Source organism: Otolemur garnettii, unplaced genomic scaffold (genome assembly GCF_000181295.1).
Source record: "Otolemur garnettii isolate 467f Iridium unplaced genomic scaffold, OtoGar3 scaffold00003, whole genome shotgun sequence".
Lineage (NCBI taxonomy): Eukaryota > Metazoa > Chordata > Mammalia > Primates > Galagidae > Otolemur > Otolemur garnettii.
The window spans coordinates 42,238,402-42,253,677 of record NW_003852398.1 but is presented as its reverse complement, the minus strand read 5'-3'; the positions used below and the strand labels follow the sequence as shown (position 1 = coordinate 42,253,677).

The 15,276-nt window shown below is 45.5% G+C and overlaps 1 protein-coding gene across 1 annotated transcript in view; it reads right to left on the bottom strand.

The window, feature by feature from the left end:
• The window catches only part of FSTL4 (follistatin like 4), a 385,031-nt gene extending 370,964 nt beyond the window's left edge, over positions 1–14,067 (bottom strand). The window contains exons 1-2 of the mRNA XM_012807125.1: positions 13,887–14,067; positions 5,754–5,889 (exon numbers count right to left, since the gene is read on the bottom strand). Of these exons, the coding sequence (XP_012662579.1) occupies positions 5,754–5,879 (126 nt within the window). The 5' untranslated portion in view covers positions 5,880–5,889; positions 13,887–14,067. The remainder of the gene's footprint in view (positions 1–5,753; positions 5,890–13,886) is intronic.
• Positions 14,068–15,276: the final 1,209 nt, after the last annotated feature.

The window sequence follows — 15,276 nt, the reverse complement described above, 5'->3', positions numbered from 1 at the left end:
AAAAAAAAAAAAAAAAAAAAAACACCCAACACAAATAACAAAGAATGACTTCCCCTGTCTGAGGATATAGACAAAAACAAGATTCCAAAACAGGGAAACACCCTGGCACTGCATGTCCCCAAATCAGCCTGTCTGGGCCCTAGGGATGGAGATAGAGCAGGACACCAGTATGGATACCATGGTGTGTTGGTGGGGGGAGTGTCTGTTGTTGGTCCTTGGGCATGGGGTGTTTGTTAAGCCCCAGCATGGAGAATTACTTCCCTTAGGATCTAAACCACCTACAGACACACCCCCTAGGAACCATGGGTTCAGAGATCTAAGATTACCTGCCCACCTGCTGGAAACAGGCAAAAATGACTCTAGAGCCCAGTCTGCTTCAATTTACCTGTCTCTTCATCTGCCCCCCATGCCAGTCTCAACAAGCTGTTTCCCAGCATGACCCTGCCTGCAGTCAGCATCGTCATGTCAGAAGAGCTAAACAAACAAACAAACAAGCAAACAACAACAAAAAAATGCCAGTGTCCAACCGACTGGGATTTTCCTTCTCGCCTGTATGCACAGTGCTGGGGAAACCTCCTCCAGGGCTCTACTGCCCAGTGTCCTCTGAGATCAGAAGTGTGGGCACCACCTGGAGCTGACACTCTCAGGACCCGTCCCAGACACCCCAGACCTGCTGTACCAGAACCTGCAATTTAATAAGATCCCAGGCCATCCACAATCACATTGAAACTCAAGAGGTACTGGAGGAGGGAACGACTGACACTACTTTTGTAAGTGAGAAGGGACTTATCCTAATGCCCCTGAAAACTTGAAAGGATACTGCTATCATCAATCACCTAAAAAAAATATGGATGTACTTGTACATCTGCAGGTGGGAGGGTGTGACCTCCCAGTTCTACCTAAGAAACCATTCCTACCTTCTGACTCAGAATAATTATCAGAGAACCAGGGGGGAGTATTGGGGACCCAGAGAAGAGGACCCCTGCCTCCAGTGCTGGCACCACACCTGCAGCGGAAGTCCTGGAGCTCTGTAAAAGGGTGCTTTTGGTAATCTCAGTGCTTGTGGCCCTAGGAGTAAGGTTATTCTTGCTTTTTGTTGAGACCTTGTCCAGAATCTCATGTTGTTTGAAAGCTAGTCAAATACTAGAACTCAGAGCAGTGAGCGCTTGGGAAGGATGGTTTTGCAGAAGATACATATGAGGCATGTATGCCGGCCTGCAGGTGAGGCTCAGAAAATCCAGCCTGCACCCCTGTCTCAGGGGCATGGGTACTGGGGAGGAGAACTTCACCAGGAAAGGTGGCAGAGGGTGGAACATTACCTTAAAGTCAACAGAATATGAAAAAAACTATGAAATAGTTTTGAAAGATTTTATGCCCAGTCTTGTAGCCCAAGTACTCCTGAATGCCCCACCAAGGCAGAGAGAAGCCAGAGAGCATTTAGGGACTCTGCAATTAGAAGCTGCCTTTGTGGGGACGGGCGCTGTAACTGCTGTCTGCGTCTGGGGCCACTGCTCACAGAAAGGTGAAAGGGCAGATCTCCAGCGTAGGATCAATGCCTTCTCAGGCTGACCCCTGAGGCTAGGGAGGAGGAGATCATGCTCACATTAACTGATACCACCCTGCATAGTTTTATCTGGAAGACTTTACATTGATAGAGTTTGCAAATAGCAAGAACACATGGTGCCTGAGCTCAATGCCTACTCTGGTCTGTAAGCACTGAGGCCTATGAGGCAAACAATTTTATAATAAAAAGAACCAATATTAACATTTATAGGTACTTAGAACATGACTATATATCTACTACGGGTAGGAATAATTCAGAAAATGTTAAGTAAAATGGATAAAGGATGTAATGGCCACCATTCAATCCCAGAGCTCAGCAAGTGAGTCAGACCCTGGTGCTGGACCACAGCACCCAAGGTAGGGGGCTCCCACAAATGCCAGCCTGTCAAAAGCAGGTCAGCTCTCTGGAGGCTGCCACCACATCATTTCTCACTCTTTCTTGGTTCCGTGGTTCCTCAAATATAAAATTCTACCAATATTGATTTTACTACTGCATTTATCTTAGCCAGAGCACAGACGAGCCGTGACTTAGGATGGCTTGACTTAGGATTTTTCAACATAATGGTGGTACAAAAGCAATACACATTCAGTAGAAACCATACTTCAGGTACCACACAACCATTGTGTTGTTCGCTTTCAGTATTGTATTCAATAAATTACAGGGTATGTCCAATACTTTATTAAAAAATAGGCTTTCTGTTAGGTGATTTTGCCCAACCATAAGCTACTGTCAGCATTCTGAGCACGCTGAAGACAAGCTAGGCTAGGCTATGATGTTTTGTAGGTTAGATGTATTAAATGCCTTTTTGACTTACAGTATGTCCAACTTAAAATGGGTTTATCAGGATATAATCCCATCATAAGTCAAGGAGCATCTATATAGGGGAAAGGGAGGAAAATGTAATAACATTTCAGAATTTCAATAAATTGTACATCTGAGAATTGTTTACTTTGAATTCAGAATTATATTAGCATTCTAGGCCACGTCCTGTCACTCCACTCTTATGAAAGAGGCACTCCGCCCAGCTGCATTTCTTGTTATCTACATCTGTAAAATGGTAAACTCCTCGAAGCTATTCCCACTGCAGTCTTTATACATAAAACAAAATTGCTTTAAAAATATGTGAGCACAAACACAGTGGTCAGTTAATTTGTATTTACCCTTAGGACGCTTAAGTAATGGGTATAATTACTTTAAAGGCAAATCAAACCTTATTAATGCTTCCCAAGTCCTTTAAGAATCTTAAGTTAATGAGTATTTTGTGAAGAGCTGCTATTAGATAGGAAGCATGCTCATTTTAATATTTGGTTCCTGAAGAAGTGTTTTGGTTTGTTTAGAGTCTCTCGGGAAACTTTGTTGGTTTAAACTTTTCCAGGAAATAAGACTGAGGAAACTAATTTCATATGGTTGGGGTGTGAGTTATGGATATATTCATAACTACAATTCTAACGAGAAACTACCCAGAAACTATAACACAAGGACCATCTTGGACGCTGATAGTACACGAGACAACTGCCTGGCCTGTAAGCACTCACAGGTGTGCTGGGGAGGCCATCCACATCCCCACGGGTGGCAAACCTGCTGTACGGGCAAAGATGCCATGTATTTAAAAAGCTGATGGCCTAATCTGAATTTTGAAAGCACCAGGGTGACTTCATGAGCAGTAACAAATGTCATGTAAGTGTTGATTGGCTTAAAAACACGTTGAGCCTTTATTTTGCTCACAAAATTATTGGACACTGTGAGGAAGAGAAAGGCTAAAATGAAATAATAGCCTCATTCATAGGCTAAAATGAAAAGAAGAAGAAGAAAAAGAAAGGAAAGAGCAAGAGTTCAGAGAAAGAAACCAAATGTGACCCAAAGTGGCCAAGGGAAGGTTCTAAAGAAAAACTAAGAACCAGACCTGGGCCTTGGAGGAGGGTGCAAGATTCAGACATGGGAAGAAAAGACAGTTTGCCAGGCGGGAGGACCCTGGTGAGCCAGGGCCCAGGGCCTGCGGGGATTGCATAGAGTGTGATCAAGGTCGGCAAATGAATCCACACTGTGCAGCTAAACATTTACGGAGGCCATCCTACGTACCAGGCCCCTTTGAATTATCATCATCTCATTTCATCATGGATACAGGCAGCCTCAATAAGAAGTTATAACACTGCAAAAGCAAGAGCTATGGCAAAAGAAAAAGAAAATATGATCAATAGGGCAGTTGTTCCCGCATTCCAGAATCTGCAGAGTCAGCACATCCCTTTCCTGAAGCAGCAACATTCCTGGACTTGGAAGACAATAGCTCTAAAGGGGTGTGTGTGTGTGTGTAGGTGTGTGTGTGTGTGTGAATAACCCCACACAAAAAGCCTTACCTCCTCAGAGTGAGCAGCACCTGCTCTTTTTTGGTGGTACACAAAGAATTAGGGTATTAACGGCTGAGATAAAGAGACCCTAGGTTGATATAAACTTGCCTTCAATTTATCTTCAGCTAAATCCCACCTTAATTAGCTTGACTTTTTAATTGAAATAAGTGATTTAAAACAGTGGGCCAATGAGCCCCAATAGTAACAGGACTAAGCATACCTGTACACTTGCTGTTTGCTTTGCTATTAAATATTCAACAATATATTTGTAGGATTTAAGGGATCATTTCCCTTTGTATAGATATGACAATACTGATAAAGCCGGTCCCATATGGGAAATGCTGTTCTCACCAGCAAGTCAGCCTCTAGACTCTTTCAAAAGAGCATTAAGTTGCGTCCTTCATGGATTTAGATGGGAGAGATAGCATTTCTATTTAATCATCTGCTCGCCACAAAGGAGGAAACCACACTAACTTCAGCAGGAAAAGTATGCATTAAATTACTTCAGAAGCTCCCCAAAGATTAAGACTTGTAGGTTTGGGATTGCATTACAATTAAGTAATAATGAAAGAGAAATCGTGTCTTTTGATCAAATAATGCATTAATCCTACAATACTCTGTGTAACCTCATTTGCTCTCTGGCAATGTTGACTTTTTGAGGTAATTTTTATTTCTTATTCCACAGGACAGGAAACAGGAATAGAGACAAAGAGAAGGGCAGGCATCAAAGAAGACAAAAGGAGAAAAAAAATGCCCTGAAAACCTCCCTGAGAAGAATTGTTATTTGTCACAGCACTGAGAAAATCCCAGGTAGTTTTCATAAAAGAGTGCAGTCATTTCTTAAGGTTCACCACACCGAAGGCATTTTCTGCAGTACCTCCCACAACCCCCAAATTCACCGGGCCTACTACCTTGAGCAGGACTAGGTTGCGGTTTGTGAATCCTCTTCAGTACTTCAGATCAGAGTTCACTAAGCAATTAGCAGTACATCTAGACTCTCTTGGGAGGTATTTGAGAACAAGTTTTTCAAGCACTTTAGAAGCATTTATATTATATACCTAACATGCCATTAATCATTCTTATCTGTTCATTAAAGCAGTCTCCCTTAGGACCTCCACTTGCCAGTTCTTTTTCAGTCTGGTTCTTTTTATCTATATACCTGAAAACTAGTCCATTTCTTTTAAAACAAATTTTATAATGAAAACACTTCATTAATTCACGTGGGGGTGCTCCACCAATTAGTCTGTGTTTTCAGTGTTTTATTAAGTACACAGAAAGGCCATTTTCTTGAGGGTCTATGTGGAGGACTAACCATGCAAGTAAAGCTTAGTTCTGGAATACATTTGCAGCATTCGAGAGATTTTAAAGCCATTACTCATATCATGATATAAACCTCTTGTCCACATCAACAGATGCTGCTTTTTTCCCCACCAAAAAGGGAATGCTATTTTTTGTTTTTTTGAGACAGAGTCTTACCATGTCACCCTAAGTAGAGTGCTATGGTGTCACAGCTCACAGCAACCTCTAACTCTTGGGCTTAAGTGATTCTCTTGCCTCAGCCTCCCAAGTAGCTGGGACTACAGGTGCCTGCCATAACACCTGGCTATGTTTTGGTTGGAGTTGTCACTATTGTTTCATAGGCCTGGGCTGGGCTTGAACCAGCCAGCCTTGGTGTATGTGGCTGGCGCCCCACTCACTGAGCTATGGGCACCGATCCAGGGAATGCTATTTTAATTTATATTTTGGTCTAATCGATCTAAACTAAAGGTGGAGGAGAAATCAGATACTATAACATCAAAAATAAATCAGTTTGACATGTCACGTCAGCCAGTATTTGACTATACCTCCATCTGTGACTCCCCCACACCCATGTTGTGGCCTCCGATGGTTCCTGGGTCCATCCATCCCAGTGCCGCTGGCAGAGAGGCCCCGAGCAGGGTGAGATGCAGCCAAAAGCCTCCTGGTTTCATTTTGTTGAATCTGTTGAGAAAATGACAAATGCTTACAACTAAGCATTGTAAGATGTGTAGCAAGTCACAGTGAGTTAGTAGGCGTATTCCAGAATCAGATAAACCTGGGTTTAGAGCCTAGCACCAACCCTTCTGTTCTACTTTGGAGAAATTACATTACTTCTGAGCCTTAGTGTACTTATCTCTAAAATGGAAGCAACAATGTCTTGTAGGGTTTTTGTGATGATTGAAAGAGTCAATGTCAACTATATAGAAAGAACTCTATAAATGCTGTTATGTAGAAACCCACTTGAAATGCCACTACCACTATATTTATAAGAAAAAACTGTAATGAGACAGCCAGGTCAATTCTATTATGTATTATATATCCAGGTATGCATCTATTGTATATCTATGTATACATTTACTATGTATCATATATATTATGTATTATATATCCATGCCTCAGTTTCCTAAGAAAGCATTTGAGGCTGGGCATACAATTAGTGTTCAAGAAATGCCAACTTGAAATTAAGTTAAATCTATGGCACTTCATTTGCAGCTGACACCTCAGTTTACAAGATAATGAGCTTCAAAATGGCATCATGAGGTCCAATATATCATTTTTGTAGCAGAATCCAAGCATCCAATGATAATGGAATTTCAATAAACTTCTAGATGTTTCCTGAGGTTCACTTTATCATATTGTTTAAAGTTCCAGAAGACAAAAAATGGGCAATTCAAGGTAATCAAAGAATTACATGGATGAAAAAATTAAGGATCAGCTACAACAAATACTCAAGTACCTATTGTGTGCCAGGCATTATGCTAACCGTGCCAATGGCATGAGGACACAGACTATTCCATTTGTCCAGTTAGCTGCACTTTTTTGGGAAAAATATTTCTACTCTAAACATATTCTAACTATAATTTCAGTATCTGTCTATGAAACGTAACCAAATTGAACGCAACATGAAGTATTTACACCTCTTACTCAAGGAAATTTCAGGGGTTATTGATTTCTGCATGCACCGCACAATTTAGTGCTTAATCGCGTGTGGTCCACACTATATTCTGATCATGGCTGGCCAGATGAAGACACACTGAGCTCCTTGGAGGCCAGCATCTACTATGGCCCGGCCTGGGGCTTGTCCAGAGCGGGCTCCAAGTGAGAAACGAGCGGGTGCTTGAGGGTCCGCCCCTGCTTACTCGCATAGTCAATAGCTTTGGAGGATCCCTACTCCAGGCAAAGGGGTGGGGGTTGTCACACAGCCACTAGTGCTGAGGCCAGAGATATCAAACAAATACACTCTTGCCACATTCCAGGTTTCCTTTGGCTGCCTTCCACATCCAAATAGAGCTGCCTCTCCACATTTGCTTTATGTCTCCAGCTTAAGACAGAAATGCCCACAGGGAGGAAAAGGCAGAGGAAAAATTGTGGGCATATAACACTGGCCTAAGAAAAGGCAAGTTAATAAGATGTGACTATCTTTGAAGAGAATGTCTGTCCTCTTTTAAAAGAAGTCCATAGGCTCCCATTCCTACATCTCCATTCTCGGTCATTCCTCTTTGACATCTGTTGGCGAAGCTGAGCTCCTGGGAAAACAGTCTGGGAGGTCAGTAAATATAATGTGAAGGTCACAGTCACGCCACTATCAGCACCTGCTCTGCACTGAAAGGCAGCCTTAAGGGGACCAGTGCCACTTCCACCACTGCCTGGGAGAGGACTGTCACATTAACAGCACCCACCCAACTCTGCACTCCTGATCCAGTGCTCCAGCTAGGATGTGTGATTTCTTACAGAGACAAGGAACAGGAAAAAAAAAATCACAATCAGGACTAAGAGAGAATAAAAACGTCTTTCCCTAACTGCAATTGGTTTTTCTAAAAATATTTCCTAAAAAAATTTCTACTCTTCAAAAATTATCCTCTTCTGAAGACAGAATCAGTCTCCAGAGACTACAGAAGGCAGCTCCTGGGCTTTGGGAATTTTCAAACACCAGCCATAGTAATTTAAATTAGAACTAGAAAGACACTGTTTCCTACTGTCTTATTAATTTTTCCCTACTTTGCCACTACCAAACATTGCTCATACAGTAAGTAAGCGAACATATCAAGGTCTGCTTTTTTCCTTTTTCATGCCCTGTAGCCTAGATAAACTCAAAACAGCAGGATAGAAAAATTTATCCTCGCTACTATACAGATGTCAATTCCTGAGTTATGAAATACATAAGCCACAAAATCTAGTATTTAATTTTTAATCTGTCTAGTAATCTAAGATCAATTATGTCTGATGTATTATTAATGGATAACATCAAAATAAAACCCACTCATTTCGATCGTTACTTTGGCAAGCCTCAAATCACTTCATTTAAGAAGATACACCCAGATTGCAGGTATTAAAATAGGTGTTTCTGAGTTGAGTTTCAGGACGTCCAAACTCCAAGCCTGGAACTCTACCTAAAGTTGACACTGGCTTTATTTGGTTTATGTTGCGATATCCTACAAGATTTTATTTGGAAACAGGGAAATGTGAACCAGGCCAACTGCTGGTTCACTCCTAAGCAGCTTCTTTGTAAACCTTAGCTCAGTTTGGCCACTAGCTCTGATTTCATTTGCACCATGAGTGTGTCTTAGATGTCATTTTATACTTAGAGTGACTGACAATTCATCCCATTTACAGCAGCAACAGCCTAAAAATTTACAACTCAAGTTTCATGACAGCTCCGTTCATAAAAAAAGACTTCACATTGAGTCTAAATCAATTTTGATGTTCTGTCTAATAACCAAATAGAGACTATTTCAGCGGTTCTCAACCTGGGAGTTGTGACCCACAGGAACTGTATGAAAGGGCCACAGCATTAGGAAGGTTGAGAACCACTGATCTATTTGGTTAACACTTACATAGCAATTACAACCGTGTTCCCCCGAAAATAAGACACTGTCTTATATTTATTTTTTTCTCAAGAAGACACACTAGGGCTTATTTTCAGGGGATGTCTTCCTTTCTGCACCGAAATGCATCACTAGGTCTTATTATCAGGGTAGGGCTTATATTTAACAAATGCCTAGAAATCCTGCTAGGGCTTATTTTGGGGGTAGGTCTTATTTTGGGGGAAACACAGTGTCAAGCACTGTTCTAAATACTCTGTAGATGTTAACTCATAATCCTCATTTTTCTACTCCACAAGGAGTGCAAGGAGTGCCACAAGGAGGGCAATGATTTTCCCCTAGTTAGATGACAGAGGAGACACGGTCACAGAGAGGTTAAGTACCCTGACAAGGTCATGGCAAGAAAATGTAAGAATCTACCCATTATTAAACCAGGAAGGTACCATCAAATAAATGGCTGGGATTCCATGCCAGGTAGGTGAAACCCTGACATCTATGCTCTTAACCCCCATCCTATGCTACCTGCCAACACTTAGCAATACTTTATTTTGATTAACAGTTGGTTTTCATTTGATCAGTTTCGTTTGATCTACATAGAGTAAGATAGGAGACCCTGAGCCCCAAGTCTCCCCTTTCCTCTGAAAGCTGCCAAAACTGCCCTCCTCTAGCTGCCATGGCTCCAACCATGGCAGCACAAGGGGCAAGAGGCAAGTTGCTTCCCCTCAATTCCTGCAGTCTACCTGGGCATGGGGTGCAGGGGGGTTCAGCACACCCTCCTCCACCCTCATTGCTCCTTGATTTATGGGACAAGAAAAGAATGTGGTTAAAAAAGACAAAAGTCAGGAGAAAAGGCACAGGATCCTTCCTCGGCAGCAAGGACGCCCTTCAGTTCACAGGAAGTACCAATGTAGTAAAGACAGTTAATGTAGGGAAGTGGATATGCAAACAAATTAATTACCCCCAAAATTCAAATAGCCCTACTGGCCTTCAGATAGAGGAAAATGCAAGATTCTCCCCATGGTAGAACTGGGAAGGTGTCATAAATAAGGTCACAAACCTTCTTTTTCAACCTAGAGCTCCTTTTCAGATCAACTTAGGTAGAGAAATTTCATTCAATCCATGCTAAGTCCTGAGCATCTATTAATGATAGATGTACCTGAGATTGTCCTCCTATAAATATCTGGGGCTGTTTTTTTCTTCAAAACTACTCCTAAAGTATAATCACTTGATATTAAAGACATCTTATTGAAGGGAGGTATTTTGTTGCTTCCCCTGTGGTTTCCCACCAGAGCCTCAACATTACCCCATGGCTAGGAGAAGCAAGTGTTTACCTGGCTGCCACACAGAGGCCCAGAAGGTTGAAGAATTTGAGCAAAGCTTGGAGCCATGACAATCCTAGACTAGAACCCAGGCATTCTGCTCCCGAGGACATTATCACACACTTATACCCAGAGTACATAGAAGTTTGCCGTCCCTGTTTAGTCAGCCAGATTTTGCTTTTTTCAGTGCAGGAGGAGCCCCACCAGATTGTCTACCTTCTCCTTGTGAAAACAACAAGATTTCCTGGTGTCCTAAACAAGCTGATATCTGTGCTGTTATTTATGTGTATTTGAAATTATAGAGGTATTACAAACTAGCACAACGTAACGTTCCAAATACTGACTTACTTTTTGAAGAAAGTTGAAAAAGCATGACAGAAGAATGCAGATCATTAGAAACAGGCATTAATATGGAAATTCCAAAATCAGCCCCACCCAGAGAACACATGTGGGCACATAAGCTGTCTTTATTGATGAGGTGCAGAGGCCAGAGAAGTACTACCACTAAGCGGGTGTTGGGTTAACACAAAGTTCATTTTGCTATTCTAGGAACCAGCCATGTTGGGAAGAATGAAAATTCTGACCCTGAGAGCATTGGAGACATTGTTCACTAATTCTCTCTCTCTCTCTTAGCCTCTCCCCTAGAACTTGGTAATTTTACCAGCCATTAAAGATTAGCATACAAAAATGGCTTCTCTTTGTAACCAACAGAGTCTGAAATTATGAAGATGATTTGGTGGAAAGCAATGTCACCAAGCCATGAAAGCAGCCAGATGTGTGACTCTGAGGCATCTGCATTCCTAACCTTTATAACTGAAAAAGTATCTGTCCTAGCAAACCACATTAGGTGTGCTGCATTTTACACAGGGCATGTTGGCAGTCAACAATTAGGAATTAACAGGGACCACCAAAAGTCTGCAGTCCTCCTCTGTGCGTCTGCCCAATGTTAAGAAAAAAGCCATATCAACTTCAGCCTGAAACCAGGAAGCTGTAAGGTGATTTCTCTGGAAAGGCCTAGGACTCTGATTTTGATTTATGAGTGTTTTAGGAAAAGAAAGTGGTTCAAATTTCCTAAGATAGTCCCTAAAATACCAACTAGGGGAAATTAGGCATGGAAATATAACAGGATAACCTTGCAGCAAGCTATAATGAAGTTAAATTGCATTTCCTATTAATTATCTACTCTGTAGCATTGGTTAATTCTTCCAGCACTTGATAAATTAGATGCTGAAATTATTTTACGTGCATTGTATAAATCTATGACATTCCTATTTGCCATGAAGTTTAGCCCATACACAGGTATGACTTCTAATAACTCTTATCCTGCCAACCTTCAGATTACACCTTTTAAGTAGCACATTTTCTTGACCATAATTCTGTATTATTTGAAGTTCCATGCCCTGCATTAGGCACTCAGAGATAGAAAATATAAAGAGAGATGTGTTCTCGAAATAGCTACCCAATTTCATTAAGTTAAGAAGCTTACAATTGACCACACATAAGCAACTCAAGTTGATTGTGTTTGGAGAGAAATACTCAAAAGAGGCAAGGTAGGAATTAAAGTACATTTTATAAAATCCTTACTATTCAGTGTCAGTCTGGAATAGAGTGTTAAGTCAAACAAAAGAGCATAACATGAAGGTCACTTTTAAAAGAAATCCCACAGCCTTAGAAAAGGAAGAGAATCCTGAGTGACTGGTCAAGGTAGAAAATCAGCCTCCCCTTACTTCACCCACCTTCAAGGGACAGCCGAAAGGATAAAAGTTCCCCCAATGCCCAGAAGAGCAAGCTGGCCCCTTTCTAGAAGAAAAAAAAAGCCTTCCTGGAATCAACAAAAATTGAGAGTAATCATGAAATACTAAGAAAAAAAGGCACTGGGATGACTTTAATGAGCGATTTTAAGACATTACATCAAAGTGGGCTATTTTCTTGCCTGACCTTTGGCTCAGTCTCAAGTCTGGGGAGAAGGTAGTGTCTTTTTTCCAAGGATGGGAGGAAAGCTAACATTCAGCAGAGTGTGGCAGAACAGCCTAGTGCCGCTGCAGTGTCTCCTCGCAATACCAAGACAGGAGGCAGACGTGCGTCCTGCAGGGTATCTCAGGTGTTGGGCTTGAGCTACCACCTGAGACCTGAGAGGGGGCGGCGGCTCAGATGTCAGAGAAGCCACATCACTCACGCTCCTGACCATTTGCTTCCCAGGTGAATCCTCCACTAGACCACTGGCCAGAACCTGCTCTGGGAACCATAAGGGACAAGCACAGAAATTGGCCCGCTGAGGACTAAGAAGACACTGTAAAACATCATCTCTGGCTGCCCCAAAACCTAGCGTTAGGGAAATAATTTAGGAGAGAGAGATCTCTAGAGAGATCCTGTCCGAGCGGCTTCCTGATTCCTCTTTTACCCTCACAGACGGTGGTATAGTCCCATCCCCGGTGAACATTTGGGCTGGCAGTTCCCTTGCCACCTCTTATTGAAATTCTACTTATGTTTGGCCCAGAGAACGTGGACGGATGTTTGTACCTCGGAGTCCCCATCTAGCACAATTCCTGGTGCACAAGCTGCAACAAATTTACGAAGGAACACGCCAAGCTACTGGCGCAATTTTTCTCTCCCGGAAACCTCGGCGGAAGCGACACCTAGAGGGTAGCCGGAGAGAGGCTGTGGCAGCGCAATTCGTCAGTGTCGGGGACAGTTATCCCGAGCGTGGTCCGCTGGACAGCGCCTGGGGACAACTCCGTGGGCCGAGCTCCGCCGGCCCCCGGGAACTTCCCGCAGACGGACGCGCTGCCGGGGTGCGGGCCACGTTCCGGGCACTGTGAGAAACGCTATTGCTTCCGCGGGTTTCTGCTCCCGCAGAGTTGCGGGTGCCTCCGAAGTCCTCAGGTGGCAGGCCACGGGCTGGCACCGCTTTGTCAGATGCAGGGAGCCCGAAAGACTAGCGCTGCGCTCCTCCTGAAACTCCTCCTCGGGCGAGAGGACACACGCCCGAAGCGGAGCGCTCTGCATCGTCTTGGTGTCCCTGAAACTTGGAACTGGTCGCAAAGAGGGGAGGAGATCACCCACCCACAGTACAAGCTCTGTTAGGACCAAGCCCCAAGAACAAACTGCTCCCTAGAGACTCCCCGGCGGGTAACCCTCGCTGCTAGCCCTGGACGGCGACCCGCTCGGCAGAACGAGAGCCGGGGGCTGCTTGGCTCTGGGTCGTGCCCGATTTCCTCATCCCCAGCCTCTTAGGTGGCAGACCCCAAGTGAGGGCCAGGAGAGGCGCTGGGGGCCCCTCGGGCCGCAGCGAGGAGACGCAAGTTTCCCCGCAGAGCTGGGGAGCGGGCAGCGGCAGGGGGAGGTTGAAGTGCTGAGAATGTCCGCCCCGCAGTCCCGAGCCAAGGGCACGGGTTTGAGCCCACGGACTGCGCTCCCCCGGCTCTTCTGGGGCTGCTGGGGTCCCGAGCCCAAGAGCGGCGCTTGCAGCGTCTCCTAGCCGTGCACGAGCTTGGGGTTCGCCCGAGCGGTGCTGTGTGGCGCCCCGCGCGCCAGCCGGGTCACTCTGTCCCCACCGCAGACCCCGGCCACGAGCGTCGGCGCCACAGCCTTTACCTCGGGACCTAGCCCTGGCCGGGTGGTCTCGTGCCTGCGGCGGCGGGCAAACTTAGCTCTCTTGGCGCGGGCAGTAAGGACAAGGAAGCGCCCGCGCCGGGCCCTGCAGCAAGACGCGGGGCTGCGGGCGCCAGGACCCCGGGGGGCGCAGCGGGATTGGTGGCGGCGAAAGCAGCTTGGTCCCCTTCCCACGCCCGCTCCGGAGCTGCTCCCGCCTGCATACCTGAGGCGGCGGGGCCGAAGGGAAGACCAGGTGGCCGGACTCGGGCGACAAGGAAGGAGCGCCCAGTGGCGGCGGCGGCGGCGAGCCGGCCCCACGTCCTTCGGTCGGTCTCTCCGGCTGTCGGCGGGTCCCGGGTTCTCTGGAGCTGTCAAGGCTCCAGCTTTCTGAGCCGCCGCTGCCCGCTGCTGTGCCACCGCAGCCGCGGCTGCCCTATTTCTGCCGCCGGGACCGGAGCCCGTGACGTCACCCTCCGGGCCCCGCCTGCCCAATCGCCGCCACCTGTGCGCGCCGCCCGCCCGCCAGCCGGTCAGACCAGCGCGGCGCCCACGGCAGGTGCGCGGAGCGGCCGGGCGCGCACGCGGGGCGCGAGGACTTCGGGCCCGCTGAGGCGGTCTCGGTCTCCGCAGGAGGGTAGCAGGAGCAGAGCTCCCGCCACGGGCCAGCGCGGAGGTCGACTGACCACAACCCCTTCCTCCTCGCTCCTTTTCTCCTCGACTCTCCTTTAAGGCTCCTTTCCAGGCCAGGTTCCCCAAGGCTGTGCTCTCAAGGCAAACAGCTGATCTCAGCGGCCATTGCTTGTGGAGCTCCAACGGGCCAGCACACCACAGCACACCAAGACAGCTGTCGCTGGAGGCAAAATCAGGGGTCACTCCCTCTCCGTTGAAAACCAACAACCTGTGAAAGAGTAAAGTTTCATTTCTCTGTTATGAATCTGCCCTCTCTCAACTGCAGAACCTTTCCAGATACTTAGCATTTTCCTAGTCTGACCAGAGGGTCTCTTCTTATCCCTTAAGAACAAGACACTTTCTATGATCTGACCCCATCCCCAAGTCTGGAGCTCCCAAACTTTTCAGGATCCCCCTTCAACATCCACAGCTTTTGAAATCAGTCTTGGTTCCTAGATAAACTAGAAACACTTTTGTAAACAATTGTTGTCTTCCAAATGGTCATACAGTAGCCTCAATCTGGCCCCAAATTTAGGGAGACCCTAGCCAGGAGCATTTCTGAAGGCCTGCCTCCTGCTCTACCAGCTGCCTTCCTGGCTTAGGAGAACAGTGTCCTGGCCATGCTTCTGTGATCTCTCCTGGCCTAGAGAAAAGAACAGAGAGGCTTTTTTGAGGATGTTAGTTAATATCAGGAAGAGTGATAAGGCTGACATGGAGGGAGAGGTGTTACATTTGTTCTTTCCTTCAACAGATTTTTCCTCAGCTGACCCCCATCCTATATACCAGGCACTGTGCTAATTGCTAGGCATACAGAAGTGAATGGGCCAGTGTGGTCCTGCCTTCATAGTTGGGTCTGGGATCTAGTTCTCCCTTTACCATGCCCAACTGTATGACACACAGCCAGTCATAGCTGTTGTAAGTATCGGTTTTCCCATCTGTGAAAT